Source organism: Seriola dumerili, unplaced genomic scaffold (genome assembly GCF_002260705.1).
Source record: "Seriola dumerili isolate Sdu_G_001 unplaced genomic scaffold, Sdu_1.0 BDQW01000025.1, whole genome shotgun sequence".
Classification (NCBI taxonomy): Eukaryota; Metazoa; Chordata; class Actinopteri; order Carangiformes; family Carangidae; genus Seriola; species Seriola dumerili.
The window spans coordinates 2142237-2169903 of NW_019174280.1; the positions used below are offsets into that span (position 1 = coordinate 2142237).

General features: G+C 41.1%; 1 protein-coding gene across 3 annotated transcripts in view; it reads left to right on the forward strand.

Annotated features, from left to right (window-relative positions):
* Positions 1-760: 760 nt before the first annotated feature.
* The window catches only part of vta1 (vesicle trafficking 1), a 65146-nt gene continuing 38239 nt past the window's right edge, over positions 761-27667 (forward strand). For all 3 annotated transcript variants that reach the window (XM_022737988.1, XM_022737990.1, XM_022737989.1), the window contains exons 1-3: positions 761-851; positions 16464-16558; positions 23438-23565. In XM_022737988.1, the coding sequence (XP_022593709.1) occupies positions 761-851; positions 16464-16558; positions 23438-23565 (314 nt within the window). The remainder of the gene's footprint in view (positions 852-16463; positions 16559-23437; positions 23566-27667) is intronic.

Here is a 27667-nt window from a genome sequence, read left to right on the forward strand (position 1 = left end):
TAATTTCAGATACTACCAGTTCAGAAACAAAACAGTATTTTCTGCTTTAACTTAAAGTACAGTTCAACATCCTAGAAGTTTCAAAACTGTCCTCACTTTTTTTTTTTATTGGAAAATTTGTCAAACATTGAAAAATGGTTACAAAACTAAGACATCCACTGTGTCCTTAATATGATATAAAAAATGTACACACAATATTAATATTTGACATTTTTAAAAAGTAAGTGTAAAGGGCACAGTTATCAAACATGTTGATTATACACACATTATTAATTAGCTAAGTGACTATGTAGTTTCAAAATTTACAAAATTACCAAATTAAATTAGATAACAGAACGGTTTTTGTTGATTTTTGTTTTCATAAATTAATCCTTTTATTCTTCATTAACAGAATCAGAAACTAGAAACAATAAAAAAAAAGTTTCTAGCTTGTAAGGATTTTTTGCTTTGACTAAAGAAAAAAACAATATCAAGCAGTACTGAAAAAAATTCAGTTGATTTTTTAGAATTTTTGTAGTACCACACAATATCATAAATTGAAAAAAACAGCTAAGTTATCATCAGATGATCAAAAATTAAAAACTGTCTTTGATCCACGAGGGACACCTGAACAGCTTATGACGTCACCTGTCCCGCGTAGGCGGACGCTCCCATTGGCTATAACCGCGGAAGTGAAAGAAACACTTTCGCTAACAACAACAAGGAGCCTGGTCTCACTTCCATTGATGTATTTTCGTCCCAAGCGAGGGTTTTAACAGACATGGCTTTACCGGCTCAGCTCAAACCCATCCAGCATCACCTCCGGACCGCACAGGAGCATGACAAACGGGACCCGGTCGTGGCTTACTACTGTAAGTTTGTGGCTATCTAATGTTAGCTGTAGCTACTGTTAGCATCCTAGCTTTGTTTACCTGAGCCGACAGCTGACAGTGCGTTAGCTTAGCCTCTAACTTTTATTTAAACTGTAGATGTAAACTGTTCACAGACAGCGACTGCTTCAGGTCACTGTCGAGCCACAGAGCGGAGGGTTTAAGTAGTGTTGTAACGTTGGCTGGGACAGGTCAAACTCCAGTAGCCGGCTAACGCTGACTTCATGTTCTGGCAGCTGTGGGAGTTTCCCTTTGAGTTACACTCACTGAGTCAGACATGTCGTATCTGTGGGGAGTCATTCATCAGCGGCTTTGTGAGGCTGCACCTGCCCTGCTTTTATCCCGATAACTTCACCAGAAGTCAGTTGCTACTTCCAACACTTAGTGTAGAAGTCCAGTTGATCACACTTGGCCATCTACCATACAGGTCCAGAGCCAGTAGACAGTCACAGTCAGGAATGTACCAGCGTCTGACGGATGACTGATGTGAATTCCTCGTCCAGCTTGTTCCTCGTCGGCTTTGTGTGTGAGCTAACAGATAGTCATGAGTCTCCACAGTCAGGCATGGCTGGCTCAGCTCTAAAGAATGAGCTCCACCCCATTGCACTGCAGGATCAGTTCATGCTGTGTCAGTGGATCTACAGTAATGACTCAGTAGAAATCAGTGTTTTCATAGGGATTATAGTTGATTAAAGCTGGTATTGTGTTGCTGGTAGAAGTGATTCTATTTTCTGTTACTTCACCTGCCCTATGTGAGAAGTCAGGTTCAGGTTGACAGGTTGGATATACAAAAGAAAAAAAAAAAAACAACTAAAAAAAACAGGAATTGTGATATGGAGATCCTAATTATGAATTAAAGAGGATCTGGCAGTGTTTGGACAGGTCTCTTGATATGAAATTATCCTACTAACAAGCACTGCCTTTGTAGAAAAAGTCTGATATATCTTTATATCTCAGTGCTCCATTAATGACATTCTTTCATTACGATGAATGCCACCGTTGTTAATTTTTGACTCAATCCTACATACAGACTCCTGCCAGAAATACACAGTGGAGCATCTAATGTGTATTAATCCGCCAATTAAAATAGTCCCTAACAAATGCGCTATTGAGGAACATTTACTAAAAACTACAGTGACCAGCTGTTTTAGGAAACTGCTGAGCATTTAAATTTAATGATTTAAATGAGAGATACAGACAGAGACAGATTTCAAGGGAAATATAGAATACCACCAAACTCATACTTTAAATGTTGTTAAAACACAGTAAGTTATACAAGACCTTTGCTGAATTAAATCAATTAAAGATTAACATTACTGTCTTTGTGCGGGGTTTCTCATTGTCATATAACTGACACTGTACCTGAAATAAAAAAACAACTCTGTATAAAAAATAAAACATAAAAAAAAAACAATTTGAATGAATGTAACATTGACATTAAAGGGAAGAAGCAAATGTACCTTTACACACAACAAATGCCATATATTCATTGTGTGACAATTGTTGAGGCTGTCACCTCCAAACTAACCTGATCATGAGATGAGATGGCTGGCTTGTCTCCTCTGCTTAATAATTTCCTGAGGAGAAACCCTGCAGCACGTTTACATAAATCACACATTTAATCCAGACATCAGACAGCCCAAACTCTGTCTCAAATATTGAAACTGGTTTGTTTGGCTTTATTGGGACTATAAATTACAGGGTCGAGCACTGATGTGTAGTTTGAGCCCCTCCATACGACACACAGTGAAACCACAACAATAAGACAAGAAACATTAAAGAATTAAATATGAATAGAATGTGGTAGAATAAGGAACACTTAAATGAAAGTAAGGAGGAAGAGAACTAAATTATATTTGCACAGGAAATATTATATTACAATTGTGTTATCAGCTGTAGCACTAGTTAGTAAACAAGCAACTATTTTTTTTTTAATGGTTTATCTGAGACAATATTTTTACATACATCAATAAAACTGTATTGGAACTTGCACAGATCTTTATGAACATGTACCTGCAGGCTGCAGGTACATGTGTCATCAGCGTAGCGGCTTTTAAGTGTGGCAGGTAGCCTGAAGCACATCTTAGTTTCCCCATGAAGTAGGGCAAACTATGTGAGATGACTGTTTATTGATAATATAGAGTGTGCAAGCTTCAGGGGTTCAGCAGGCGTCTTCATCTGACCTAGTTGAGATGTGACATGGGGGAGCTGCTGTGGGCAAGATGCGCATGAAGACGCGGGAAAATGAATTAAAAAAAAAAGTGAGTTATAGTTTTATCAGGCAAGACAGGAAATCAGCTGGTGTATCCTTAAATGAACTATTTTCACTGTCAGACAAGTTATTTTTTTTGTTTGACAGGATGGGAGTGCATTAGTAATCACACATATCTAGACATTGTAATTCCTTTTCATAACCTTTTAAAAAACATGGTCCCACCCAGGGGACACCTTGGTCTTGATAGCACTACTTTAGGTCTATTTTGATCTGTACTGGACTCAATCCTCACACATACGTGACAAATCCTATGTTGTTTTAAACCTGTAAGTCTCCTGATTCTGTACATGCAAAGCATTTCAGGATCTTCATGTCACTGCAACAGCTGTTTTTCATTTTGTAGCAGGTGAGCATGTGCGACAGAAAGGTAGCTCCTTACGTTTGTGAGGAAAGAAACACGTCCAAGGTCTGAAAACTCCTCACCATTTCCACCACAAGATTCAAATGACCAAAATGCACCTAAGCCATAGTCCAGTAAACCTGTTGTCATGGAGAAAAAGTCCAAAAACTTAAGTAGTTTGGTTTGCAATTGATTGATTGATTGCTTGATTGACTGACTGATTGATTGATTGAGACTGTAATCAGAAGAATATCCATATTTTCAGGTTTGTATGTTTAAAAAAATAAAGGTGTCTAGTCACAGCATCCTGATTCAGGAAATGTTTTTCACATTTTCATCAAGCACAGCTGTCCGGTCACCTCTAACTGTCCGCAATACGTCACATGACCGAGCCAAAGCTGAAGATGGAGAAGGAGATGTATGTTACTGCATGTAAAAATTTAGTGTGAGGAAAGGGGAAACAAATTGATTAGATTAACATGAGAAAGGGGGGTGGGATGGGCGATCTGATTTTATATATATATATATATAAGTTCAATCTTCAAGACTTCCACAGAGATCGCATTTGTCCCACCTGTTCTTGGTCTACCCTAATAATGTGGAATAAATGTGTATATAATATATTGGTAATAATAGTAAGAATATAATAATAAAGATAATTTACTATCAGTTATTTTCTCAATTAATCAAGTCATTGTTTGATCAATAAAATGGCCGAAAATTGTGATAAATGTCCATCTTCAAATGTGTAATTGTTGCAGCTCTAATATAAATACTGCAAAAAAGTTATAGTTATAGTTCTAGCTACACCCTTAAACCAGTGCTGCTACTACCAGTGCTTTATCATCAACATTGTGTAAATAAGAGAGTAAGATTCACTGATTAGAGAACTGCTGCAGTAAAAAAAAAAAAATGGTAATAACAACACTCTCATCTAAGTTGATATTCAGGATTCAGGGTGGGTGCTGCCTCTGGGGGGTTCAGTCTGGATACCTCGTCTCCTCCCTCACCTCACCACTAGGCTGCACAGGTTTATTGCTTCAGTGCGCTGACACCTGAAGACCGTGTTGCATGTGATGTTCAGCTCTTGTATAGATGCTGCCAACGCTTTGAAGTCCTCAGGGCCCTGCGGTCTGTCATCATCATTGTTGCCACCACCGTCACTGTTGCAGCGATTTCAGGGACGTTATCGCTCAGCTGTTCTTAGCAGCTCCCTGCAGTGAGAATGAGAACTGCCACCCACCAGTGCGCTGGTTAAACCAATTAAACCTCAAAGTAGCATGTGGATAAGTAGGTTTAGGTTTTGTTTAAATCAGAATTGATGAAATAAGAAAAAAAAACACAGAGGGGAGAAATAAATTGCCTGTAAATGTCAAACCAAGACACAAAGGATTTGACTTTTTTCATTCTGGTGCCGGCAGAGTGAAACATGTGACCTTGTGTAGATTGTAAATGAATTTGAAGTGAATTTGTGTAGATGAAAGACAGCTTCCCAGTAACATGGCAAACAGAGTCCAGTGTGAACAGTCTCGTAGTCTGACCTGTAGGCTGTAGGTTCTTGTTAGCGTTCTTGATAGTTTGTGGTTGAAGGATATTTGTTGTCTTATCTACGAGGCCACGCTGTCACACTGTGTCGATCACTTTTCACTGCGATCTGTTCACCCTGATTTAAAACTTCAGGTGAAAACATGTATCCAGAGGATGTAATGGCCATAAGCTGGAGGTCAAATTTTGCTCCCATGTATCTGAGGTCATATTTTTTGAGTTTCTGATGTTCCAGGATAGCTTCACTCTGAGACATGGCATGGCTCATTACTACTCCCTGATTGGCTACTGATGACTGAGGGTGAGGATGACAGAGTGAAGGAGAGGCAGAGGGCCTGCTGGGGAATGGATAAGACCAGGCAGAGGATAGTGATGTATGTATGTGTGTGTGGTGGGGGAAGAGAAGAGCACCAAAACATCATTTTCTGTGTTAAATTAATCCAAGCTGACTGTGCCAGTTAATAATATGCTTCAAAAGCAGATTTATTTTCCTATTTTTCGGTGATGAGTTAGGTGAATGAGTCTGTTTCTCACATGATTTATGTTTATGTCAGGAATGTGCTTACAGATTTGTGAATTGGCATTTTGACTGTGTTAACAGCTTGCTTTAACACATTTCAGTAGTGCCATCATGACAAGAGTATCCACAACCTCCTTGCAAACAAAATTTCCTCCTGAGCAAGCTGTGCTGTTTGTACTGTGGATTTTATTCAGTTTCTGGTATATTGTCAGTTTTATTGCTGAAAACCCTGCACAGTTAAGACACAGCGCACTGACAGCAAGATATAAACCAATATATAAAATGATGTAGTCCATAATGTAGACCTGCTGCTCTTGCTTTTAATGCAGTGGACTTGGCAGGCTGGGGATTTCCATATTTACTTCATAAGGACTGTTTTAAATGGAACCAACAGTGAGTGGTTCCCCTCAGATCATTTCCTCAAGGTTAAAAGCAAACACATGGTGATGGATGGTTCAGTAACTTTTGGGTTTCTGGTTTATTCTCGAGTGGGTGCTGTACACGAACGTGTGATCTCCGCCCATTGACATCGTGGTTGGTGGGTTGCAAAATTCATCTGACCCTTTTTAACCATTTAATGTTATTATGGACATAATATGACCTCCACATAGATGGTCTCCCACTGACAAATTTGTGGTCGGTGGTCACTTCTGACTAAGATGTCTTAACTGTGGACAGGTGAGGGTCGGATAACTACAGCCTGAAAATAATAATTTCATTATGTCAGCTAATAGTATTTTTCATGTGAACAATATCATATCATATAAACCACAGATTTTTTAAAATGTTTATTATGACCATGATGCACACTGAGCAGGACAGTTTACAGTTAGAAAATCAAATGGTCAGTGACTAACTATGTAATAGAGACACTGCATATTGCCAAGTCAATATGCTTAATGCAATAAGGCTGATGTATCAGTCCAGCTAGGCTTGGACTGATATACAATAATATATAATATTGCGATATTTGGGCAGGACTGTATCGAGATATTACATTTTGGATATTGCCCAAGCCTAAGTCCAGGGTGTGTAGTGTTTGGTCCAGTCTTCATTTTGCTCATAGATCAGTCTAATACAACTAAGACTGTTTCACAACAATAAAGACTGACTAATTTGTGATTTGCTAACATTGTTATGGAGCAATGAGAAGGGAAAGAGTTTTTAGAGACTGCAGCCATTTTTTCTTTTTATTGTTACACTCTTTGCTGTATTTTCCCCATCAAATTATACCTATTACACATTATACATATTGTACCTGTTGCATTCTTCCGTCAGACAAATATGCTAAACTGCGGTAAACGGAGCTAAGCAGTTAAAGCAGTCAGGGGTGGTTCCTTTGTCGGCCATTTTTTTAATATAAAAAAAAGTCTTAATTTACCCAGAATACCACAGATAGTGGATAGTCAAGAACTAAACTGCTTTGTGCAACAGATGAATTTAGATGTTTATCTGAAGTCTGACTATCTGTTATATCTAAGCCACAGTCCAAGCCTGTCTTTGTGAGACTGTCCCCGGCTCTTACCATCCTGTAATCAGCAGAGTCTGTCTGCAGCATCTCTCCAGACAGACCACAGTGGTTGGCTTTGCTGAAGGCCATATACTACCCAGTACGAAAAGGATTAAGTCAGTGTCAGTAAGAAAGCAATTAGCAGGGCCTGGGTCAAACCCTTTTATTCATATTCATAATTTATTTCCCGACTAGCAATCCATTAAGCTGATAGATTGATCTTTATTACATGGATTGTGAAAGTGACCTGATCTGCATTAAATGTTTTTTTCAAACTCACTATTGCCAAAAATTCCAGAGCAGCATTAGAATTTGCACAAGCCTAGAGGAATGTTCGTATATATCATCTTGTCACCGTGACCTCCCTGCACCCAGCTGTCCCCTTAAGCTGTTGCAAGGCTGTTAGCAAGGTTCTCATGTTTTGATTATATCAGCTGCTGCTAATGAATGCTAATTTCACCTTAGGCAAACTACAAAATTAAACTCTTGGCTGTTATCAGTTTAACATGCGTGTCAAGCTGGAGTCTGTACGCTCAGTGAGAGGTGAATAGCTAGAGAGAGCAGCACATCTAAAAGGCGATAGACCAACACAGTTATGAGTCTGATGATGTTTGGACCCAGTTGCCAGTTGCTGTTGTGTTTTCCACTGTTGGCCAAATAGTGTGGCTGCTGCTGTTATGTCTTTTTCCCTCGACTGTTTTTTTTTTATTTTTTTTTTTAATTTTTTTAAAAGTGGATTAAATAAACAGAATGAGGGATCAGGGAGTTTGGCTGTTTTAATGGGAAAGACCAGAGGCTGCTCATGTAGTGAACACAGTGAACTGGTTTAACTTTATCTCAAAGACTTTTATCTCAGTGACTGTCAAAGTGATTGACAGAACTTCTGGTAACGTGAAGGAGGTTGAATGTGAATTTTCAAGTCTTTTAAACTTCCAAAATGGCACCAGACGAGCTCTTGGGGAAGGTGTTAGGGAAAACCTCAGTCACTGGCTGCATATTTGTAAATAGCCAAGTAAGTTGCACCTTCTGTGTGTGTGTGTGTGTGTGTGTGTGTGTGTGTGTGTTAGTATTTTTGTTTGTGGAGCTGGTGGTTCCAGTCAGTGGTGCAGCAGGAACCTGCAGGGTGGAGGATGGGTGTGTGAGTTTTGGCACAGTGTCTCACAGTGTGTTGAGGTGGACCAGTGAACCAGGCAGACCACTGGAGGTCAGCAGCACCATGTGTCTGGGCCTCTGAGCCTAGCTGTGACTCTGATAGAGAGAGAGAGAGACTTGCCTTACTGAGTGTGGTTGTGTGTGTTAAAGAGAAAGTATGTGTGTTGTGAAGAAGCACTATGGTAGAAGGAAACGGACAAGAAACTTGAAAACAGAAAATGAGATGGAATCAACTATAAAACATAAATTCAATATTATAATGTTATTGCAGCATTGTTCTGTCTCCACTAAACTTTCAGCCTCTTCCTCAGACTTGTTGGTTTCCAGCGTCACCTTGCCCAAAACAAATTTAAGGCAATCACTAATAGGTCGAACAGATGGTTACAAATCTGTCCACCCAGAGGAGTTTAGATTGAACAGATTGGAGATTTAGAGACACGCTGATGCACAGTCAGATGGAGTCATATGTTAAACTAGTAGTCTGGTGATATTTAAAACTTTTAGGTATTTTTGAGGAGCATTTTAAGTCATCATTACAGATAGTGGAGAGATGACACAGCCGTTGTCTGTGCACATAGTATGCCGGCGGTTGGAGTGAATATTAATAAGTAACAATAAAAATCAAACTTAATGATAGCTAGTTAAATATACCTTTCTCTTTCTTCTTTCTTTTTCTATTCTCTCTCCTCATCCATTTCACCTCGGCTTCCTGTAACTGTTGTTTCAAATTAAAAGCCATCTGTAGAGTCGTCTAATTGAGACTTTCTGACGTTCCAGCAGAGGTAATAATTTTACAGCAGCCAGCCGTCGCTGCAAAATGTATATAGCACAAACACTGATTATTCTTTTTGAGTGAATGAAGAGAACTGGACTTTATTGTTGTTGATTTCCTACAGGTCCAATATTTTACAGTTTTCTTGTGTTTTCTTTGAAGTGTTGATCCATAAGAAGATATATTTGTGGTTTTAAGAATCAAAAATCATCTTAGTGTAGTTTTACATCTCCTCTCTCAGGCTTCTCTCTGGAGCTCTAGTAACAACAGGTCACTGAGCCAATCAGAAGAGCGGAGGCTCTGAGCCTCTCTTCTGATTGGCTGACTGTTTTCCAAGTGATCCAATAAAAAATACAGCGCATTTCAGGTAAACACTCAGAGAAACCAAATCCTGCAAGGCTCGATGGTGGGTCCGGATAGGTGGGTGTTGGACACGGCTGAGAGCAGTGACTACTTTATTGTGACATCACAAAGTTACAGGAAGTCCTGATGGCTCATTTTAAGGCTCAATTTCTGAATACAGACTGTGTGCATTTTTGTCTGAGGACTGAGGCTTTGATACTTTCACAGTATTAATATAGAACTAACCAACCTCTCAGCATTAGAAACCATCCCTTCAGTCTCAAGGGCTGAATCAGACGGGGGGGAGGGGGGATGGGGGGGTCAAGCTGTCGTACTTTTCGTCTGACAGTTGATGCGTGTTATCCATCACCTGGCCTCAGCCCTACATCAGCAGGTCTACCTAAATTAGCCCACTAATGCCAGACAGTATTTTACCTCACCTCCACCCCAGAACAGGCCAATCAATAATGGATTGAGTCAAATTCATGATTTGTTTAGCTGTAATGAAGCAGCGTGATTCACCAGCAGCTCCCTGGCTGACAGTGTTTGGCTGCGTTACAAACGCCGTTTTACACAGATTGGATCATTGACATTATAAATGAGCTGTTGAGCTGAGGCTGAACACAGGTACCCTACCTCTGACTTTGGTCGATACAGACAGAATCTTGTTTACTTTATTTGAACTGTATTTTTAAATATGCATTTGTTCATAAGCTTGCATCCTGAACTTGGGCGTCAGTGAGCCTCAGGTGGCTCCATGTAACTGTATTCACATGGCTGTGAATACTTGGGGAGAAGCTCATATTCAGGTGTTTCTCCTTCTCATCTTAAAGCACTCCTCAGTGAATCTAAAGGACAGCAGGAAGTCTACCCCCCCTTCCTCTTCCCACTGAACTTGGATCATCAAGGCTCTGTCTTTTTAAACACATCAAGTTGGAATGAGAACTGACAGATAATTTGCCCAAATAATTTCACATGCAGCCCACACAGCCTCGTCTGCACAGTCTGCACTACTGATGTTTCTGTTCATTCGAAGTCTCTTTGCTGCCTCACTTGACTGACTTTAAATTAGTTGTTGTAATGTTAATCAAGTCTTATACTCCTTCCAGACTACTTATTGGATGGTCAGATGGAACCCCACCACCACCCTACACCTCTCCAACCTCAGATTAGTTGTATCTGGATCCAAACATTTCTGTAACTTTCTGAAACCAATGGTCCGCCAGCTGTGCGGAAATGTAAAAAGGAGCTAGGGTTTGTGTTAGAAACTGCAAATTATCCCCTCTCTTCTCCACAAGGAGACACCAAGTGGTGGTTCCTTACACCAGTAGAAGTACCTCCTCCCACCTTACAAACAGGGGATAAGGACTTCCCCCTCTTTGTCTCCAAACCCCCTTCACCTTGTTTGGGTTCTTGTGGGTGTTTGCCATGTGTCTTTTGCTTCACCTTCAATAACCATGGTGAGCATCCTGGAAATAAGCATTCCCATTACATAAACAGAACCATTGATTGCAACCCTTGATTCCTGGTGGTTTGCGGTTCCAGTTAGAACTTTAAGTTTGACAGTTGACAGTTTGAACTCTTTTTTTTATGTGAATGACTAAGTGCAACAGCATGAATATCTTCCAGGAGAGACGATCTAAAAATCTGCACCTTTATCCTTGTTTATTGCATCTCCAGCAAAAGTTGCTTTCAGAGCAGCTATAGATACTTTTGATTTGCGTCCTGATCGGGAGAACACATCTTACTTAGTGCTGACAGAGCATAAATAGAGCCTTACTGTAATGCAGTTGGGTTTTTAAGAGGTAGTGAACATGATTACTGTATGCATGATTTTAATGTGTGGTCCGATCCAAAAGTTTGAAACACATTTCTTCTCAGATAGGTTAGTGTCATAATTATCCTATCAGCGCTATTTTTTCCATTTGATTTCAAGACATTTCTTTGTAGGGTAACAGTTCTTGCAGTGGATCAGAGTGACGGTGCATTTTCCTAACACCCTCTGTTTGAGGACAAGGCACAGCCTGTTGCGCTTTTACACAGTGAATATTAAGTGTGAGCTGGTCAGTACAGATTGAATTCTTAAATCTTTTCCATGTGCCAGAGAGCTAGATCACTGACTGACACCTAGTCATCCCTTCCAGCTTCAGAGTTTGTTTCATTTCTTCAAATGAAAAATAGTCATTAAACCACAGCAAATAGCAGAATGTGTATTGTAGCTTGTCTCGTGGTTTGTTAAACTCATGTTCAACCAGCTTTAGGAGTGTGAGTTCTATGGTCGTCTTATCAGACCCAGTTTTGGGAGCGTCACCAGTATTTACCTCCAGTGTTTTATATTGATCATACTTAGACTCTCATGCACTAACAGTGACATGTTGTGCTGTAATAAGTCCTCTCATCTCTCCTGTTTTCACTCTGAGCATATTTCCCTCTCTTACAAACACTCAAACTGACACACTGAGACACACACAGCAGTGCAGCCATCCTCCATAATAACGCCCTTGTCATTTACGTGACGGAGCGACTCCATTGGCCAAGATTCAGATTGGCACGGATTCTTTGTGACCGACGTCAAAAATTGCGTCGAGGCTGTGGCATCCTGCCAGCGCTCTTTATACTGCTGTTAATTCTTCCCTGCTAAATGTATTTCCTTACAGCACCACAGCGGAGGACAGCTGTCACACTGAGATAAGATTCTAAACAAATCTAGTCGTTCATCAGGAAAACTCCCTTCATAAAGTCATGTATAATCTTTCCTGAGCAATAACACTGTCAGAATTTGGGGTTTAACCATGGAACTGTCTTAAAACAGTTTACAGTTACAACATGTAGCCCTTCAGTAACACTAATACATCATTAAAGCCTGGGTTTTCAGAAGTAACTATTACTTTAAACAATTGATGACTAGTAATGATGATTGTGAAAGCCTTTGCATGTACATTACATGGTTTCCTGTGGTGACTCCCTCTCTTGCAGAGTAATTGGCATTGATTGGATTTAACATGGTCAGACACATATGTAGCGAAAACACTGTCATAACAAATCAAACAGTGATGGCTGAGGGTTGGACACTGAGCTGGCAACTCCATCCTGAAAACAGCTAAAAGTCCCTTTAGTGCATTTGTGTTTGTGTCTCCATCTCAACAGCCACAAAAATCAGACAGATTAGACTGATGATGGGAAAATTGTTGAGTTCAATGGTCAGCTTGGGCCGATATTCGATAATATCAAATATCACAACATTTCCAAATTCTACCTGAAACACAAACTACAACTATATAATTATATTATTAAAACACCCGGCCCTTGATAGTATTGTGTATCGCGATATTTGGCCTGGACTGTATCAAGATATAAACTTTTGGATATCGCCAATCCTATAGTATTGAGACGTGATTTTGTGACTGATATATGGATGGATGTTGGCTCTATGTACAAAAGTGCAAATACAGATTGAAATCATCCAATGGGCAAGATCTTACAAAGAGTATTTTTCAGGTACATTTTTTCTGTGTTTTTCTCATGGTCGAAGGAGGGTAAGTTTATGGGAAGTCACATGTTACTTTTGGAAGAAATGCAGGATGTCAAACCTCAGGCACTTAAATCTTTCCTTACCTACATCAGAGTACAAAGCCCCTTTACTTTTTTCACTGTGCACATTGGCTCAAGCAGCAGCAGCAGTCCTTCATCTAAAGCTTATCGTTTCAGTGTGATGAATGATGTAAAATGGAATAGGAGGTAGCAAAACCACTGGCAATAAAAAGCTTTTTCTTACTCTAATTATATGCATGAAGGGCAGAAAAGAGGCACAGGAGAGTGGAAAGCGCCACCAAAGACCCTGTAATCTCAGTAAATAACAGCCTGAAAGGTTATTATGGCTATTTTCTTGAGTTACAAACACTTGTTTGCTGTTGTCTTCATAGTAATGGACATAAATAAAAGAGCAGCCATAGAAACACAGGCTGCTTACAACAAGAATTATTCACTGGAAACAATCTCGGTGTCGAATAATATTGGATAATCTGCTGTCATTCAGCAGAAGATGACACACTGAGAGTTGACGTGATATAAAATAACTCATTCCTCTTGCATATATGTGTATTATAGATAACTACTCAACAGTAGCAGTGTTTTAGTGTCACCTATCAGAGTGGTGTTTGATAAAGCAAATATTACCCATTCAGACAGGCGTACCTAAGCAAATAATGTTAGGAAGTTTGATCCAGGTTGGATTGGAGAGGCTTCCCTCCGGACTAGTGTATTCCTCAGGCTCGCTCTGTGTTCAGGATTTCAAGAATTTTAGAGGAAGTGGTGCAATCTGAATTATCATGTGTCAGTCGGCTTTGTGAATCTGCTTCTTAAATGAACAGAGACAAGAGTGAAAAAAGAGAGAGAGTAGAGGGTGTTAACAGAACTGGAAGTTCTGCTGAGTTCCATATTTTCCTGTTCTCCTGTGTTTTATTTGAAAGATATATTTGTGGTTTTAAGAACCAAAAACCATCTCAATGTAAGTTTCACATCTCCTGTCTCAGGCTTCTCTCTGGAGCTCTGGTAACAACAGGTCGGTGCGCCAATCAGGGGAGGCTCTGAGCCTCTCTTCTGATTGGCTGGCTTTTTTCGGAGTGATCAAAGAAAAATAAAGTAGATTTCAGGTAAAACACTCAGAGAAACCAAATCCTGTAAGGTTGGATGGTGGGTCCAGATGGGTGGGGCTCGGGTGACTGCTTTGTTTTGACATCATAAAGTTCCAGAAGTCCTGATGGCTGGTTTTCACAATATCAATATAGAACCTAGACCTGCTTTGTAATCAAACTACACATGGACATCTACCTTTAGACTATGTGGGACCTTTAATTCCAGTCGGAGGTTGAACGGAACACATACGCATGAAAACTGAATACCATCAATGACCACCAGGGGGCTGAAGCGTTGGGGGGGGGGTGTAGTTTTACAGTTTCTGTGGCCTTACATCCTCTCTGCTGTCAAAGCCTTCTATGTTGCAGTTCATTGTCTGTGAACAGCCAAAGTGAATGTTGCACTGTATGGGTGTAACAGTACAAAGAATGTCTTTGTCACTTGCTGACTGGCTTGCTGCCTGCCTCAATAGCTGAGGACCTGCTTGGCTGTATGTCTCTGCGCTGACTGGTTAAACTGCCACATGAGTACATGCCTGCATGTGTGTCACACTGGTGCTTTTTTGGAAACACTGAGTGGTGGTGCGGGCAGTGGAGGCTTGCTGGTGACTTCCCACCGTTCTGTCCTGTGAAATGGGACATTGTTCTGTTGATGCTGTGCAGGACAGTGACACTGTGCTGTGACTCAAACGCTAAACATGAGGTGGAAACAGAGGGCTTACCACACTCAGTGTAGAGTACAGCAAAACGGAGATAGTCGCCTGGTAACAGACTTCACCACAGGACAAACCTGGTTGTAGAAGGAGCTGAAAATATAATTGTTTTTCTCTCTTGTTGCTGCACCAGATGGTTGATGTTTACGGCATCAGTACTACTTTAAGTTACAATTCGAACCACTGAAGTTTCTTTCTTTTTTTCTTTTTTTTTACACCATAATAGTAAACACATTCAGAAAGTATGAACTGGGAGCTGCATTTAAGTTGTTTTTGCTATTCATTTAACTGCTTATTATTTTTTAGAATTAGCTGATTAATAGTTTTAGTCAATAACGTGAAAAATACCTATAGAGATCAGGGTGAGGCCTTCAAATGTCTTGTTTTGTTGGAACAACAGCCCAAAAATATTCACTTTACAATTATATAAATCAGAGATAAGCAGCAAATCCTCACATTGAAGAAGCTGCAACCAGGATGGAAGTTATTGTTTGATAAATTACTAAAATCAGTAATTGATTATCCATGTTGTGTGTATGTATATATATATATATATATATATATATAGATATTTGTTTTAACAATTATAACATATATGTTATTATATATTAAGATGTGCAAAAAAAAAAGAAGTTCCTGTTGTAACAAGTAAACTGTGCAGTAATGTAATCTGTCTCCGTCTCATGTGATGATCCTCCCAGCATCCTCTCTGACTGTAACAAGAGGAAGCTCTCAGACCTTTCTCTTGCTGTTGACTAGCTGCACAGAGCGCTTTCTGCCTGCTCACTGTACATCACACATATAACTGCACACATAAAATACACACACACATTTGTGTGTGAGTGTGTGTGTGTGTGTCTGTGTGTGTCTGTGTGTATTGGCTATACCTGCCTCACATTCTGATTTAGTACTAGTGAAAGTTTTTTATTCCACCACAAGGAACCATCAATACTTCATAGTGCAGGAGGAAGCTGTGTGTGTGTGTGTGTGTGTGTGTGTGTGTGTGTGTGTGTGTGTGTGTGTGTGTGTGTGTGTGTGTCTGTCTGTCTGTGTGTGTGTGTGTGTGTGTGTGTGTGTTTTGTTGTTGTTGTAGAAATATCTCATTGGCTTCACTGTACAGGTGTTTTCAGTTTCCAAATTGTCCTCCCTCTCCTGCTGTAAAATTCAAACTTGTCCTCACAAAAATACAAGAACATCAGAAAATGCCACCCCCCTTCCCCCCACCCCCCCTCCTCCCACAGCCTTTTAGAGTTGGTAACACAGACAAGAGACTGAATGTTGCAAACACTGACAAACTGGAATATTTGCAAAGTGAATGGTCATGTGTTCATTCCTGTTGCTGCTCCAGGCGTCTATCCTGAGGGCTTCAGGTGCCAAATCATGTGAAGGGAAGAATCTGTCCACAGAGCTAATTGACAGATGAGAGATTGTGGGAGTTGAATCCTCTCTGTACGACGAGGCCTGTCCCTGGCTCAGGTGGAGATGTTTTGGACCTTCCACCTGGTGTTGTTTGTGTGTGTGTGTGCGTGTGTGTGTGTGCGTGTGTGTGTGTGTGTGTGTGTGTGCGTACGTGTGTTGATCTGTTGCAGAGGAGGAGGAAACTCCCGCAGCTTGTCGAGAAGCCGCTCGTCCTGTTGTGAAAAATTCATCAGAACTTTAGTGTAATGAGTCTTCCACACGACTTGGCCAGTCGTTTGAACGAGGCTGTGGAGGAATGGACTTTACTGAGCAGTAAAAAGACGTCTAATCCTCATCACCTTTCACCCCCCCCACACCCCCCCACCCCCGCAGGTCGGCTCTTTGCTATGCAGACGGGCATGAAGCTGGACAGTAAAACACCAGAGTGCCGAAAGTTCCTGGTCAAACTCATGGACCAGCTGGAGTCGGTAAGTTACTCCCTCTACTAACCTACATCAGTCCTGTTTCTTCCTGTGTGGGATCCTGTACTGGCTTCTTGGGGGAGGGTGTGCGGGTGGGGGGGACTGCTCTGTCTCAGTCTATGTATATTTTATGATGCTGTTACACACGACATCATAATACAGTCATTTTATATCTCTGTGTGAACATGATATCTCAGCAACACCTTCATACAATTTCTTCAGATTTGGTACAAACATTCATTTGGACTCAGGGATGAACTGAAGAGAATTTGGTCATTAAAGGTCAAAGGTCAAGGTCACTGTGACCTCACAAAACATGTTTTGGCCATAACTCAAGAATTTATAATTCAGACTAATTATGACACAATTTCCAAAAAAATGGAAAAGGATAAAATGGAAAAGTGATGATATTTTATATGGAAAAGGTCAATTTCATTGTGACATAATGTTTTCTGGCCATTATTCAGTGCAACTCAGGAAAGGGAGATTGTGACCGTATTTCACTTGTGTGTTGAGGTTTCTGGCACAACTTCACCTGCGTCCAGTGTCTGTCCTGCTCAGTGCTTTGCAACATTGCCTGAAATGACCTAATTCAACTGGAGATCTTTCAAGGAGGCGATACCAACACTCACAGAAATAACACCCGCCGAGTGAAATGGGCTTTGGCTCAATCACTCGGCTGCTGAAGCACTGAGAAAATCATCTGAATCACTCCCCTTCAGTAAAATGTTGCTGAAGTTTCAGTTTTGTTCAGACAATATTGCAAAGAAGCTTCAGGACCACTGGACTAGAGCTGAGTCCAAAGTCAGGAGCCCGCGGTGCGACTGGACTGTCCCATTTCAAAGGCTCCTTCAAATGTGGCCGAGAAATGCGTCCTCCTTTTCCTGGGCAACAAAGGCACCAAGGGGTGGATCCTTCATGGCCCAGCCTATCCCAAGATTCATTGCACGCCCAGCTAATTAAAATAATATGGCAGCAAACACCGACAGAGAGCTCAAGGATTACACTTTTAAATGCAAGTATTGGGTTTCAGCTGGTACAACTGTTAAAACTGTTAAAATCAACGGCCTTAAAACCTTTTGTTCATATTGTCGAGGTTGCTAGGCGTCAGGAGCCCGGCAACGGCACGGGCGGGCCCAGCTGGTGATGCAAAGTGAAAATCCTGCATAGACCGTACAGTCTCATTTCGGTTCGCCTCGACGAAAGGCCACACCTGCGTAGGCTGCGTCCTCCGAAGGATGCGGGCCCTGAATCGGGACACAGCACAGAACATCACATCATGGTGCCCAGTTTAAATACTTGTACATATAAAGATCTAGAGTCTAACACTGTGGCAGAAGTTAAAATAAATAAAGATAATCATGAGGACACATTTGCAAAAGATGTAACTGAAGGGTTGATAAGGATCTTGTTTCGTATTCATTCGAACACACACATACTTCCTGAAGAATAATGGTGTTCAAGTGCTGTTATCATCATACATCAGTATCAGAGGTGTGTCTGTTTGATATGGAAAATGCTGCTGGAGCACTGTCATTACACACAGGCAGGGCTGCTGGCTGCCTGTAATGTCACCTTTTACCAAGGCACCACATGCATGAATGGCTCTTTTCTCACCAAGCACACTGCAGAACTGTAGCGCTGGGCTCCACTGAAACACAAACACACACACTAAAAGGCTTGACATTTGCCTGTTTGTCATCAGTGGCTGGGGCTGGTCGCGGTGGGTCTTCCCAGAGGTTTGAGGTTTCCTTCCTCAGAGATGTTAACTACACCACAGTTACTAGCACCTGCCAGTGGGATCAGTGTGTTCTTAAAAGTGTGCAGAGCGCCACCTAGAGGTTGGATGTACAATAAAGCAGGAAGATGACTTTAAATAAGAGCCTTATTTCATTCAACACAGCCTCCAAATGATGGGCTGTTACCAGCCTAACACTTTTAGATAAAATGAACATAAATATTCTGCTGCTCTTCTCTTCTGTTTTTCACTTTTACCGTCTCTTTCTTCAACGCTCACACTGTGGTCACTGAACTGAAAAAAATCAGTGTGAGTCAGACTGAGCAGCAGCTGTATGAGTTGTTATTGTCAACTGGTAGTACTGAAGAAAAGTGACAAGTAGCTTCCTGGAAGGTTAGAAAGTTTTTTCTTTCATTTAAGAGCTCAGCAATTAATTTGAATATTATTGAAATTTCAATATAGCCAAGTGCAATATCCAAATCGCAGGAGCTGCAGTTTTTTTTTTTTAACAAGGGTAAAATGTGTCACAACGGACCATAAATGAAGCGTTGCGGTGCTACAGAGATGCCCCAGCCCACAAATCATATTCTCCAGATGTAAAGGAGCATGTTCGTTTGGTACAATCCCCAACAAAAACTCTGAGGAGACCCCGGGGGAAGACCCAGAGGTTGCCGGAGGGATTACATATCCCACCTGGCCTGCAGACGCCTCGAGATCCCCCAGTTGGTGTAGTGTGTAGTAGTGTTGCTATAGAGAGGTATATCTGGAATACACTGCTTAGCCTGCTGCCACAGCGACTCGACCCTGGATAAGTGGAAGAGGATGTATAGATGGATGGATGGTTGGAAACGTGAAGACCATATCAGACATTTTCTCATTCAATGCACTGGATTTAAAAAAAGAAAAAAAAAAAACGACCCTCAATTTGTTTCCATTTATTCTCCGACCTCACAGGTACGTATTCATATCGTCTGGTTAAAGCCGGGTCGAGGCCGGTGCTTTCGTTTGACAGGCACTAACTCTGAGTAGGCTGCTCTCTGGATTGCCAGCAGGGGCCACGCTAATTAGACTTCATAGGGCTGTAATGGTGAGGAGGGGGCAAGGATGGAGGAAGTGAGATGAGACGGGCTCGGAGCCCCCCGACGGGGGTCAGACAAATGAGTTTTTTTATCCAGACTGAGAGGAGTGGAGGAAAATCACAACACCTACAGGCTTCAGTAGGTTTGATCCTGTGCTGCCATATTCAGCAAATAAGACATGTGAGAGGATGTCTTTTGTTTGCATGTGCAGAGCGACTTCTGAGCACCAGCATCTAGAGATACTGTTCCAGAAAAAGAAGAGAGGAGTGGAGAGGAGGTGAATGAGATCAGGTCATAGTCTTTATAGAGGGGAGGAGGAGTCGGGGTGGGTTGAGGAGGTGGGAAGTCCCACAGTGATGCTGGACTCACTTTATTGATTGCTTAGAGCCAATTAAAGGACACAGTGGACAGAGATGAAAACATGCAAGTACACACACACACACACACACACACACACACACACACACACACACACACACACACATAGAGCTCCCCCCTTGAGCCAGGTTTTATAGAGGCTTCAGGGATCTTCATTACTGTCACACACTCACTCTCCCAACAGGACTCACATCCGCTGCTTTGATGTGTGTGTGTGTATATGCTCTTGTTAGCTGTTACTCAAGTTGGTATTAGCTTCATGTTGGTTCTGTTTATTCACTCTGAAGTACATATATACGTCTGTATATTTACATAGGTTACACCTCCCATTGTCAGGTAGTTATCAGATTATTACATGTACTGAGGGAGCTGCTTAGTTGATTAATATTAAACCTTTCAATACTGTTATAACAATGAGTTTGTTGAAACAGTTTTACAGAGGTACTGAACTGCTGCAGTTGAATTGTGTTGCGTTTATACTTAGAGGTGTTTCTAATATTTAGTCTAACCTTGTTGGTAAAATATTCAAAGCATCGGCCCGAGCTGGTGACTCAGTCTGTCCTGGTGACTCAGAGTGCTTCCATCTGTCCGCTTTCCTCCACCTTTCTGGATCTGGGTCAACTCAACAAGCTCAACAAGGACTGGGTTATACTAGAAAACAAATCGCATCAGAAACCAAAAGTGTTTATAGCTGTTCCAGCTGAACGGCGTCAATTTTAAGGTGGAGTGAAAAGCCTGCTGTCATAGGGAGGGGCCAGATGTGATGTTGTTTAGATATGGAGGTAATGGTGCACATTTACAGACAAATCCATCAGTGTGTGTAAATATCAGATTTCCAGTCCACATAGCTCAGGGCCTGCCCCAAGGTCTTCTGATCGTGAATCATCTCAACATGAAGGAGCTGTCGTTCTCTACTCTCTGCGCTCCAGACAGGTTGAGCCAATCGACACCCTGAGATGGAAACTCATCTTGGCCTCTTGTATCTGTGATCTCGGTCTTTAGGTCATTACCTAGAAACTCATGTCCACAGCTGAGAGATGAATGGCAGATTGAGTGGTAGATCAGGACCCCCCCCCCCCCCCCCTTTTTATGGAGTAAGGCCTGGAAGGGAAACGCCTGATGGCTCACGGCCACGCGGCCTGGTTGTGCTTATCCTGAAGGATTGGGTGTGGGTCCACAACTTGGAAGGCTGCACATGAGGGTCGACTGCGTTGCCAATGGGGCGTCAGACAATTGTTGGGGGTATTGGCATGTTATAATGATATTATCTTGATAATAAACTTTATTTATACAGCTCTTTTCTTAGCAGTGTTACTAAAGAAATAAAAGCAGACAAGGCATATAAAATGAGAACATGAGCACATGTCGGCCCCAGGCTAAGAGCTGGTTGGACATGGGCGTCCGCACACCTTTGTTCATACAGTGAATCAGTATGTGGACTTTTTGATTGTTGCCTTTGCCATCATTTATTTTCAGAACTTTGATTTGTTCAAACTGGCATAAATTGATAAGATAGTTTAAATAAGAAAAAGTTTGATGTATTAAATCCAGATTTTCTTTAAATTCATTAATTTAATTCATTTATCTTTTAAAATGTTAAATGTCATAATCTAGTTGTCCACACAGTCCACCACACAAGGAGATTATTTATTCAGGACATTTGTATATGAGTGTGTGACTGTAAAACAGCCTTTTCTTCTTTCTGAAACACGGGGATACCCTGAGGTTTTTTTTTTTTTTTGTTGTATGTTCCACTTCTTCATGAACTGTTGCGGGTAGTTGTGACTCATTTCTACAGAGTGAGCGAGTCAGGACTCAAACTACTCTCTCTCTCTCTCTCTCTCCCTCTCCCTGAAGACCTGGCTCGTACCTACAATACATGTTTGACTCATTAATTCTATTTTCCACCACCGTCGCCGGTTCAACTCTCCGAGGCTGCGCTCTCACTGGGACGGTGGAAAATCGCTTGTTTAAAAATCAGTTTCATATGGTGCAGGGTGGGAAATCGGCAGCAGCTACCAGTCCGCTGCTGCTAAATTTAGCTGCAGTCGCCACTGAAGTTATAGGCCTATCTAAAAATACACAGAGTCGTCGAAGAAGGCTGCGAATTAAGGGATGAAGAGTGATGGTAGTCATCCTCAGTCACTTGTTTACATGTCTTTTAACTGCCTTTCAAGGAGTTTGTTTTTAGCATGATGGAGATGATTGATGAAATTTCATCTCAGCGGACGGCAATGATGTATAGCACTCACTGTGATTCATGCTGCTCCTTATTCAATATCACCTCGTACATGCTGTTTAATTTGGCTTATCCAAAACATACATTAATAACATACTGTACAGAAATGACTCTGTGCTGTGTGGACAGATGTGAGCCACAGGGTATTTTCCAAAGCAGCTTTTGTTTCCACCTTGCCACTTAAGTATCATTTGTAGTGGAGGTGGGCATTCTGATGATCTTATATTATGGACGATCTGACTTTGGCATATGATCTACTTTTTCAAATGAATCATAAAGATCCTGTGATTAAAAGCTGCTTATTACATGATTTTAAAAGTTTAGTTACTGCTAACCAGCAATTGTTAACAGCTAAGCAGCTAGCTCGCCAACTGCAGCTGGCGACGTCAGTCCTGGTTCTGCTCTGCAGCCTCGGTGAACTTAGGCGTAGCACCACATGCACCAGTTCCTGTTCTACACCGGAGCAGAACAAGAACCACCGTCACCAGCTGCAGTCCAAGACGAAGGAGTCGCAGTCTGTCCGCTGCGATGAGAGACCTGTCTGCAGACAGGGAAACACGAGGCGAAGGGGAAGAATAGCGGCAATCGGACAAACATCTGAAAAACGTTTGTGGCAGAAAGTTGCAGAAAGATAATAATCGCAACCTCTGGTCATGACTTTCAGAATAAAATCAAAAAGTGTTTGTGAGTTGTGGCTTTTGAGTTGAAGTGACAGGCTTTGTGTCCAGGCAAACTCGTGATTCGATCGTTTGGTTCTCAGTCAGATAGAAAGCTATAAGAGTGAGCTGGACCCTCAGTGTCAGTGTAGTTGGAATCTTTGTTTTCCCTGGCCAGTTGTCTTGGTCATACATTCCTCTGCTCTGCTACAGCAGTGAACAGTGTATCTATTCAGTCAGGTAAGGGTCCACCTGTTGGAAAGAACCAGCATGTTTGCTTTAGTGATTTTTACAAGAAACCTGAAGCTCTGCTGGAGAGAGAGAGAGAGAGAGAGAGAAGGAGAGAGAGAATTTCAGGTGGACATCATTCAAAGTGAAGGCAAATGGGGCGAGATAGAGACTCTATGGCTTATAATTAAAGCCAACATGTTTTTACTTGAAAGAGAAATGTTTATATTGCCCTAAACCAAGAGATTTGAGTTTTCTTGAAGCAACACACTCGTGTGTGTATTTATTGGAGCACATCAGTGAAGAAAAACAACACTGAAGGCTGCTCGATTTTATAAGTCCGATTTCCAAACAGATATCAGTGATGCTGCAGAGATGCATGGTTCATAAAGACCTGTGTGAAGAGATGGTGGTAAGTTTGACTCAGGACCTGGATCAAGTTTTAAACTTTGTGTTTTAATTAAAGCCAGAGCTAATTGTAGCCTAATTTAGAGAAACCTTTACTGGCGGAAAAGTGGCAGATGAATCATTTATAAGTAATTGTGTGGGTGTGTGTTTGTTTTCCAGATGAAGAAGGAGCTGAGTGACAACGACTCCATCAGTCAGGAGGTCGTTGGTAACGCTCACATCGAAAACTACGCCTTAAAAATGTTCATCTACGCCGACAACGAGGACCGAGGAGGACGATTCCACAAGTAAGACACGCAGCTTCTTTTTCACGTTGTTGAATGAGTGGTGGTTGTATCAGCTTTAGCTGGAGGAAGATTCTAGTGTAGGTGTATCTGTTTGAAGACTGTCCACTTCCAGACCTCTTCTCCTATCCTTGTTTCCTTTCCTCTTCTCTTCTCCTCTCCTCTCATTTCTTCTCCTCCCCCCTTTTTTCTTCCCCTCTCCTATAATATCCTCTCCTCCACTCATCTATACTGTCCCTCTGCTTTCCCTCCTTCCTCTTCTTATCTCCTCTCCCCTTCCTTCCTTCCTCTCATCATCTCCTGTGCCCTTTCCTTTCCTTTCTTTCCTTCTGTCCTCCTCTTTTCTCCTCTCCACTCCCGTTCCCTCATCTCCTCTATCTCTATTCCATCCTTTTCTCTTCATCTTTTTCTTCTCTCCCCTCTCTTTTCCTCTCCTCTCCTTACTCTGCAATCCTTACACCTTTCCTCTCCTCTGCTCTCCTCTCCTCTCCTTTCCTTCCTTCCTCCTCTCCTCTCCTCTCCTCTCCTCTCCTCTCCTCTCCTCTCCTCTGCATGCTGTTAGTTAATTAAACATGCTCCTAATTAGAAAACTCTTTAACTTTGCATGTCTCCTCCCTGCCAGCTAATCTTGTCACTGGAGTGATTACACAGCCAATGAGTCACATCAGGCTACATTTTATTATGATCGCTTTCAGCCGTACACACGCACACGCACACGCACACACACACACACACACACACACACACACACACACACACACACACAAACACACACACAGTGTGTCATCCTTTCAACCTATTTGTCTCTTAGCAACAGGCGGTGAGTCGTGCGAAGCCTCTCGCACTGTGTGAGGCACTAGCTGTCTGTACTACATGTTTATTTCTTATGGTATATGTCACTAAAACTAAGGAGATCTACTTCTGTCCGTCTGTCAGGAGTGAAAGTGGAGGTACTGTGATGATGCTGTATCACCAACAAGCTCTAAAGGGAGTTGGGACATTGGGAGACAGCTAGGCTTTGGTGATATCCAAAATTTTATCAATACAGTCCAGCCCAAATATCACAATATACTGTATGATAATTGATATAGAATATTATCGAATATTGGCCCAAACCTAGAGACAGCTGTTCTTTTTTTCATTTGATAGCAACCATCAGTGTTGGTTTCTTTTAACTATGATTGTGATCTTAGATTGGTTTTTGTGCTCAAAACTATCCAAACCTCAACGGTGGCTGTGGCTGATCAGAAAACAGTCGAGGGAATCATTGTCCTGGTCGGACAGGTTTGGAAGACATTGACAAAGCTGTTGTCTTGCTGGCGTGTGAATCAGATGATTAAAATTCTGATACGGTATATATGATATGTCGGAAAACCTTCGGACCTGTTGCATGTGTGTGCATCTCAGCGCACGGCTCGGTGCATGTATATGCGTGCGTGCGCCAACGGTGATGATGACTCAGCCGCTCCTCCCTCTCCTCAAACCACAATCATTTCATCTCTGTCCATGCACACCGCACTTTTCCATCCGCACTGGAGCTTCGACTTCACACCGAGATTCAAACAGGCTGCAATAAATACTGCAACAGAGATGATTTGATCCTGTTATGTAAGATGATACCAGCACCAGTAACCTACTAAAACAACATTGATGGAAAGCCTGTGTAAATGCACACCAGTGGTTTTTAGTTTCAATTAATTTCTTCAAGCTCATTGGTCTTTCTTTGCTGAAGCAGTGGAAAGACAGATGGTGTGATATTCCCAGTCAAATGTCAATGAACGTGTAATTTTTATAAAATCCTCACAAAAAGACAGATGCAAGTGAATCAGCCATTCATGAGAAAAACAGAGCAGCTCCTCAAAAATCAGTCGGTCTTTATTCTCTATGTTTCTACAGAGTGTTATTGATTACAGCTGCTGATTCCAATTATTTGAATATAGGCATTTATTTGAGACTTCATGGTGACTGAACAGACTTATTTCTTGTGTTAAGCTAGATTTATAATTCCATGTTAAAGCCAACCCTGTCTCCTAGAAATGATCTTTTCACACAAGTAAACTAAGTTATATTTTCTATTAACATAATAATGAAATGTTAATGGTAATTTACATATTTGGTCATAAATATATTGATTCTGAACTTATCAGTAAAATGTTCACAGACATGTTTTTTTTTCACCAAAACATCTGATCTTGCCGAACAATACCCTCTTGTTTTGACTCCAATATTATTAGACTGTTGTGTGGTTCTGTCTGTCTATAGACTCGAACAGCTCTGGGTTCAGGTTAAGAAAGATCCTGATCTGGTTTAGTACAGAAGAGGTTCACAGTGACTTCAGACTGTTTATTTACATTTAACCAAAACCATGTTTCCTGAACCTTAACCAAAGTGGTTTTGTTGCCTAAACCACAAACGGGACTCTGGGTGTGAACCTGGTCTCTGTAACTACACAGCAGCTACTGAAATACCATGTGGAGACAACAAGAACTAGGGATAGAACTGATTATTTTGATTATTATCCCCATTATTTTCTTAATTAATTGATTAATCATTTGTTCGATAAAACATTAAAAAAGCGCCCATTACAGTTTATTTTCTAGACACCAAGGTGACGTATTCAGATGTCTTGTTTTGTCAGACCAACAGCCCAGAAGCCAAAGATTTTCAGCTTACCATTATGAAAAACAGCAAATTGTCACATTTGAGAAGCCGGGACTGGTTATCCAGGAAAAGTTGAATCGATGGCAACTGGACCTGTTACATCTCAAACATCTGCTTCTTTCTAGTATCTATTCTACAATCAAGTCCAGTTGCCCTCGGTTCAACTTTTTTTTGGGAAACCATGACCAGCAGGACTGAGAATCTGCACAGACTGGAACTAAGAAATGTTTGAAAAATCTTAAAAAATGACAAAATAGTTACCAATTAACTTCCTCTCAGTTGAATAATCAGTAATCATTACAGCTCTGAAATCTGTAAGGAGAATATTTGGAATGTTATTTTGAACAGTTTGTGATATTTCTGTTCTGGAATATACTTGGTGTTTTTATCTGTGGTTTAACTTTATAGATATTTCTTTCTTGTGTTTTGGTGTTTTGGGAGCGGTTCAGTTTCCATTATTTTTATGGATGAATCAGTTGAACATGAATGAGAACTGTGATTGGTCACCACGGTCTGGTTGTCTTTGCTCCAACAAGTTCCTTCCATGGAAGTTTAAAATTTGGCTTTGTCTGCTAAGGTGGTGCTTATTTAGGTCAGGAAACAACCTCAGACAGTGTGCTTGGCAACCTGTTGATTTAATGTGCGTGTATGTGCTTACAGGGGAGTATTTGATCTCAAATATTTGTGCGTAGGATATGTGATAAGAGTGTTTTCACAGGAAGGCCAATTTTTTTTTTTTTTTAACATTTTGGAGTGTTGATAATTTTCTCCATCAGCACCTCCCTTTCCACAGAACTTGGTAATATTGTAGAAAGAGGGTCAAGGAGATACCAGAGAGGAAGTGTAAACAGAGATATAGCTGCCAAGTAGGCCCAGTTTTTACAGAGAGAAAATTCTGTCCCAGATGTGATTGTTGAATCCGCCCAATTAACTCACCAGGAAACAAGGGAAGAAGTAGTTTCAAAATTCATTCAGATTTAATTTGATGATTTGAAATGTTTGTGTAACCATTAATAAATCCATCAGTTTATGTAATTGGATAAGTTCAAGTAAAGGTCCCATATTTTCCTCTTCCTCTGTGTTTTATTTGAAGTGTTGATCCATAAGAAGATATATTTGTGGTTTTAAGAACCGAAAACCATCTCATTGTAGTTTTACATCTCCTCTCTCAGGCTTCTCTCTGGTCTCTGAGCCTCTCTTCTGATTGGCTGGCTACTTTCCCAGTAACACAGGGCCAGGCCAACCATAGGTATCAGATTGTAGCCTGATATAGTCGCTTGGTAAAAGTCACCGGAGATTGGGTAATGGAGATAGGCTGTCAGCGCTGAAATAAGCTGGACAGACAGTCAAATTCATACTAAAATGCTTTGATATTTCAGAAAATAAACTTTAGTCACTGGTCTCTAATATTGCTATCTTTGGGCCAGCTGTGCAGCGATATATT